A 7,131-nucleotide genomic window follows, 5' to 3' on the forward strand; every position below is an offset into this window, starting at 1 on the left:
GCTACCAAAATTTCTTGTTTAACTTTTCACATAAACTTGTTATATTTTCCATTTACAAAGAAATTTATTTCTACTAATAATAAAATTATAAATATTTTTCATGGGTCTTACAAAAGTTATATGAATTTGAATAATTATAGATGATTTGGTGTTATTATTAAAAAAGGAAACTTAGATCCTTTTTCCACCACCGTTACCTAACATAGGATCTTCTTAATCTTACCAAAACCTTACTCAGATATCTAAATAGGAGAAACCATTGTAGTGAAAGAGACATTGAGTTTTAGACAAAAACACTTTTAGGTCCACTAAGAGCAGTCCTAATCAATTGGATACTTTAAGATCATTTTGAAACATTATAAAAAGATTATAATAATTATTTTGTAAATCTGTGCAAGAATATTTTTATTAAAAGTTAATATATTTCATAAAAAAATATATTAAAGAGATTGTCATTAGTTTATCATGATGTAGTAAAAAAACCCTAAAAACTGTATAATTTATAATAATATAAAACTATATATATATATATATATATTATAAATTATACAATTTTTGTTTTCATCACCCTGACTATATATATTGATCGACGAGAAGAATATGCTTTTATGAGAAGAATATGCAAGTAAAAGGTGCACACATATTGAGAAACATTAATTGGGTTCTCAAAAATATCTTTTTCTTGACTATGATTTGCTAAGAATATATGAAAGCCTGTGGTAAGAGATCATATTGATTGAACTTTGTAATTATCATATTAGTAGTGTATAGGCTCAAGATGGTCCATTAATATTCATGAAATTAAAAAGTATTAAGAAAAACTCCATTAAAAAATTGTATTTTTTAATAATAACACCAAAATCTTGTTCATGTTATACATATTTGTCTTTTTTTAGTTGGTTCCCAAGAATGACTCAGATACAAAGTTGTGTTTGTCTTTTAGTTTTGGGATACAACTAAGTCAACTTTGTGAAATGATTAATTTGGGTTGGAAGAAGAAATTAGAACAATTGTTTTTTATCCCCATAAAAAAATATCACATCAGTCTAAATACAAACAACATAAAGTCATGAAATAAAAAAAAATTGTTTACATTTCTTAAATATATATTCACCACATAGGAAAAATCAATTATGCATAATGTTACCACTAATTTTGTTTATTTCAAGAGTATATAGAATACTCATTAACTTTAAAAGGTTTAATGAAAAATGGAAAGTTAATTACAACTTTCAAATAATATTAATAACGATTTAAATCTAGAATTAGAAAAAAAATCTGAGATTGGTTATATGAGAATTCACTTAATCATTGAACTATAAAGAAACAAAATCAGTTCTTCTTTCTTCAAAACTCACTTCCCAACGTACGACCACCAACCTCTGCATGCTGTCTATTTTTTTTTCTGAATTTTCTGATATAATGAAATCCATGACACTTGGAAGCATCCAAGGTGATGGTAACATGCATCCAATGAAGGAAAATCACCTGTGAATATGATGATCAGGTTGAACACTCAGAACATGGAAAACCGTGATTGATTCACACACATAGATAGATGAAAACATCATTGAAAGAAGTATATATAAACCACACATCATAGAAAAAGTGAAACACAGACAAAGGAAAAAGAAGAAGGAAGAAGAAGGATTGTAAAGGAAGGTGAATTCATTCTTTTCAAAAATATTTGTTCATCAAATTTATTTCCAATTTCTCATGTAACTTTTTCTTATTTTACAAATCTGTATACAGAACTTTGATTAGGAATGCAGATTCTGATTTTTTTAATATATTAATATTAGAGCAGTGAGTCCTCTAACCCTAATGCAGATTCTGATTATATATGTTTCTGTCTGAGATGAAATATTCTTTTCAAAATAGATTGTTTCATTTATTTAAAATGGATTATTTGAAATTGTTGCTTATTTTTCAACTGTTCCATCCTTGTTGAACAACATTAAAAGATTACATTAAGATTAATGTTTACTGTGTTTTTTTTCTGCTTGTTCCACACATCAGAAAGTGCAGAGAATCAACATGGAGATATTGAAGCTTTTTGTGATTGCATTAATGCCAAATCTGAAAGTACTGTTGCTTACTGTTCTTGGTTCCCTCCTTGCCATGAATCGTTTCAACATTCTAAGTGAATCTGCTATCAACAACATGAACACTGTAAGCTTCTTCTAACTCAAACACTGTCATTTTATCTGTCTTTAAACATGAAAAAACTTAAAAATTCAGTAACTTTTCTTGATTGATAGATTTTTTTTTTAATTTAGATCACTATAAAGTTAAAAATAAATAAATAATATCAATCTAATCTTGAAAATGACATATAATTGTGGTTTAATTTCTTCACAGATGGTGTATTTTGTGTTTTCTCCTGCTCTTGCTTGTAGCAGTCTGGCAAGTACCATAACTCTAAGGAGTTTGATTGCATTGTGAGTTTCTTTTCTGTGTTGAGATTGATCTTCAATATTAAAATTTCTGTATTTTTTTTATTTGGATTTAATAAATAAAGGTTTTTATTTTGATGAATAATTATGCAGGTGGTTCATGCCATTCTGTATTGTTCTTACAGTTGTTGTTGGAACAGCACTTGGATGGTTACTAGTTAAGATAACAAGAGTTCCTTATCATCTCAGAGGCCTTGTGTTGGGATGTTGTGCTGTAGGTATGAAAAAAAAAATGTATTTTATTTTTTCTGATTTTTGTATTAAAAAGGATATGCATACAAAACATAAATAGGCCTGCATCATGTCATATAATAAAGTAAATGAGAAAATGTTTTATGAAGTAAAATAATTAAGTGAGAAAGTAGTCCATAAAACAAATAAAAATAGGATGACTTCTTTCAAAATTAACACTTCAAGGTTTTACAATATCTTATTTAATTAAAGTTTAAATATTAAATCAAAATAAAGCTAAATTTGAATTTATCAAATATATTATTAAATTTCAGTTTTGTAAAGTGAGGAGGTATATTATTAAACATAGTATATTTCTTTCTTATTTAAATTTTATTTTGATTATTGCAATTTTACTCTTTTATATAATTATTCTTTTAAATAATTATGATATTTATATTGAATAAATAATAATTTTTTTATTACATATAAGTGAGGTGAGTTGAATCCATATATCTAATAGTTTTAAAATTTAAAATCATATTTTTTATTATTAAATTTACTGTATTTATATGCATATATCACGCACTTAAATTAAAAATTCAATCATTATAATTGAAAATAAATAAAAAGGGACGAGAGTACTAATGACAAGTATATGTAGCAGATAAAATCTACGACAGGTTTATATTTGTGGATATTTATTTTTTTGAGTAATTTAATATCTGTTTATAAAAGATTGTGTGAGTATTATATGACCTGTTAGTAGAGATATTCATTACCCAGAAAACAATAAAATAAAAGTTTAATTTATATTGTATTAAGTTAAATTTAATTAAAATTAAAATTAATTTATATTTATTGGATTAAATTTAATTAAAAATAAATTTTAATTTATATTATATTTTATATTTTATTTTGTAATTTTATTTTAAAAAATTATAAAATATATTTGTTTAAAATACTGTTGATATTTTTTAAAAGTGTATTCAATCATTAAGAAAACAGATAATTTTTTAAATGTCTAACCCTATTTATTGCCATCTACATGAGAGTGTGCCCTTGATAAATATCATGCATATATATAAAAATCCTTTAAAAATTGATGTTTGATGTGTGCAGGAAATCTTGGAAATTTGCCTCTAATGGTGGTTCCAGCCATTTGTAAGGAGAAAAGCAGTCCATTTGGGGATGAAAATCTTTGTTACAAAAACGGAATGGCATATGCATCACTCTCATTAGCAGTATGATATTATCTTCCAACATTTGAAAATTAAGTTTAAGTTTAATAAATGCTATATACTTTAACTTAATTATGTTTTCCATGTTCCTCCAACTAATTATAAGCAAAAATAATCAAAATGGCTTGTTAATTAAGAAGATTATTAGTTAATCTTTTCTCTATTCATTTTCCATTTCTTATATAAAAATAGGAAAGGTATATATCATCAGTAATTACTAATTTCATTTTAAAAAATAATTTTTTTCCTTCTGAAATGACATATGTTATATTTATAATAATAAAAAAAATAAGAATTGTGGGTATTTTATTTGATTAGATTTTTTAAAAATATTTTAACCTTTTCAACATATTTCTTCCCTTTTTTCAGCTAGCATCCATCTTAGTGTGGTCTTTTGCATACAACATTGTACGCATGTATTCAATTAAGAACATTTCCACTGAGAAAGTTACTGAAAATCAAACATTTGCATCAGAAAGTGATGCAAAAAGCCTATCAGAAGTTTCCACACAAACAATGGCCATTGAAACTGATGAAAGATCACACACTAACAATGCTGTGGATCAACATGAAATTGAAACCTATGTAGTGCTACATAAAGAAAAGGTATGTAGAACATTTACTTTTGATGTTTCAGTCCTTAAGATTACAATACTCTATATATTATACAACTTTTTCTATATATTCTAAAATAACCATACTTTTAGCCTTTCTATCTGTAGAAAAATAATGATTTGAGTTCTCATTTTTTAATAAAATATTAATTTTTATTTCTAATTTTCTCTCAAATAAGATACCAATAACATATATATATATATATATATATATATATATATATATATATATATATATATATATATATCAGTATTTAATTATATTGATTGAAAAAATAAATTTGTTTTAGTAAAACTTTTCAACAAGTGATATTTTAAAGACAAAAGGACCAATTTCTATATTTGGCAATAATAAATAGAGGATTAGAAGTATCATTGAACCTAATAAATTGTAGTATTTATATAGTTTAGGCTTTGAATGGAATAAAAATTATTATAATTGGTGTCTTTTGATTTATATATTTTCAGATGGTTACTATATTCAATATTTTAGAGAAGGAGAAGCTAAGAAAATACGTAAAGATGTTATGTAAATGGAGCAACTTGAAGCAACTTTTTCCTCCTACATTGATTGGAGCGGTATGTTAATAATTCTCTCTCTCTTTTTCTCTCTAGATTTATTATTTTTCATCAATTAATTGTTCCATTATGAGTTTTTCTTTTCTATCCCTAATAATTAATATATAAATAAAAAAACGAGTCATCAGGATCACAATGCATGTAAAGAAATATGAATACATATGAAACATAAATATTAAATATATTTTTTTAAAAAAAAATTCAAGTCGAAATTACTCTGATAGTGTGTTTACTATCAATATTTTTTTTACTAACTTATTTATGAAAGTAATTACTTTATATATTATTGCTAATTTTTAGTTTATGTTTTGAATTATGCAGCTGGTTGGCTTGCTAATTGGAGTAGTTCCTCAATTTAGACATTTAATAGTAGGTGGAAGTGCTCCTCTCTATGTGATTCAAGACTCTATAATTATGATAGGGTAAGCATCATCAATATATTAAAAAAAATGAAGAAAAATAATTATCTTATCTAATTTTACTTTCCTTTGTTCATAGGAATGCTTGCCTACCAGCTATGACTATGTTAGTAGGGGCCAATCTTCTTGAAGGTACACATGATATATATTTTTTTTTATCAACAATAACTAATTATATATATATATATATATATATGTGTATATGTATATGTATGTGTGTATAAAAGAATGAAGTATTAGGAACATTTGAACTTTTATGTATGAACCTTTAAAAACTAAATTCCCTTTAAAAAAATATCATGATAAAAATCTCATAGATTAAATAAAAAATAGATATACAATATATAAATAAATGTAAATTCCTTCTTATAAACTAATCTTGTAAAATTGAGTTAAATTCTTAACAAACAAATAAAATAACATCCTTTGAAACAAAACAGACAAAAACACAAAAGTAAATCATCTTATGATTTCTGTTAACTCAAATCATTACAATAAAAATCATACTTATACATGTGATTTACCCAAATCATTACAAACAAACCTAATTACACGTATATATAATTAATAAAACATGAGTTTTTCAAAATTGTATAATTCTTTTCATGGATTGTGAGATAAAGTTGTTATATAGTTAGATTTGGATATGGTTATTCTCAGGTTTGAAGGGAGAAAGAGTGAAGTTTTCAGTTCTTTTTGGCATAATTGTGGTTAGAAACATTGCCATGCCAGTTCTAGGAGTAGCCATTGTTAAAGGAGCTGTTCATTTTGGCATCATCCATCATGATCCATTGTATGAGTTTGTTTTACTGCTTCAATTTGCCCTTCCACCAGCAGTGGCTATAAGTAAGTTCTTTATCAAATTTAATCACCAATTTTTTTATATATATTTCTAATAGAGAAACTATTAAAAATTATTCTTTTATATATTTCTAACAGAAAAACTATTAAAAAAATATCCAACTTTTATATATTGCTGTGAAAATGAATCATCTGGTTCAGTCTGATTCATTTTCAAATATATATATTATTTTTTATTTTTTTTCTATGGTTCCTTCAGGTACATCTACTCAATTGTTTGAAACTGGGAAGGGTGAATGCTCAATTATTATGCTTGCAACTTATTCCTTTGCTGCAGTGTCCCTTACTCTTTGGTGCACATTCTTCATATGGCTTGTATTATAGTTACATTTATAAGAGACAAGAAATAATTCAACAAATTGTACAACAACTCATCCAAAAGGGGGAAAAATAATTTGTAATAGAAGATGGGTGAAATAGATAGACAAAATAATTAATTATGTTGTATAATTTGTTATGAATCATCATATCTCTTAATTCAATTGGGCTTGTATTTTGTGAGTTGTTCACACATGCCTGATTGTCTAAAGAGATGTATGGGTAAGAGTCAAAGTTTGATATAATATAATAATATATCATGAGTGTTTTATCAGTGCCAAACGTTTCATTCTTGAAGTGATTTAGGAATTTTTGTGTTTTCTTAACTCAGTCTCCTTTAATTGTAATTCATTAAAGTTCATTTATTCACAGGATTGACACAAATTTTGAATTTTATGTCTGGTTGGATAGAGTCGTACGTGATACTTAGATGAATTATTTATAAAAGTGCCGTAAAACAATTTTTACATAG

At 25.2% G+C, this 7,131-nt stretch overlaps 1 protein-coding gene across 1 annotated transcript; it reads left to right on the forward strand.

Moving 5' to 3' along the window:
• Positions 1-1,596: 1,596 nt before the first annotated feature.
• LOC108347271 (protein PIN-LIKES 3-like) lies at positions 1,597-6,925 on the forward strand. Its single transcript, XM_017586438.2, has 11 exons — positions 1,597-1,662; positions 2,020-2,172; positions 2,362-2,441; positions 2,550-2,674; positions 3,750-3,871; positions 4,238-4,474; positions 4,951-5,061; positions 5,383-5,483; positions 5,560-5,612; positions 6,141-6,326; positions 6,541-6,925. The coding sequence occupies exons 2-11, from the start codon at positions 2,038-2,040 to the stop codon at positions 6,663-6,665; spliced, it is 1,275 nt and encodes a 424-aa protein (XP_017441927.1). The 5' UTR covers positions 1,597-1,662; positions 2,020-2,037; the 3' UTR covers positions 6,666-6,925.
• Positions 6,926-7,131: the final 206 nt, after the last annotated feature.

The sequence above is a fragment of the Vigna angularis genome, chromosome 9 (assembly GCF_016808095.1).
Source record: "Vigna angularis cultivar LongXiaoDou No.4 chromosome 9, ASM1680809v1, whole genome shotgun sequence".
Taxonomy (NCBI): domain Eukaryota; kingdom Viridiplantae; phylum Streptophyta; class Magnoliopsida; order Fabales; family Fabaceae; genus Vigna; species Vigna angularis.

Coding starts and splice junctions, on each gene's coding strand:
- LOC108347271 (XM_017586438.2), top strand. CDS start 2,038: ATGGAGATATTGAAGCTTTTTGTGATTGCATTAATGCCAAATCTGAAA. Junction 5,613..6,140: donor AGGGGCCAATCTTCTTGAAG/GTACACATGATA, acceptor GGTTATTCTCAG/GTTTGAAGGGAGAAAGAGTG. Junction 6,327..6,540: donor TCCACCAGCAGTGGCTATAA/GTAAGTTCTTTA, acceptor TGGTTCCTTCAG/GTACATCTACTCAATTGTTT.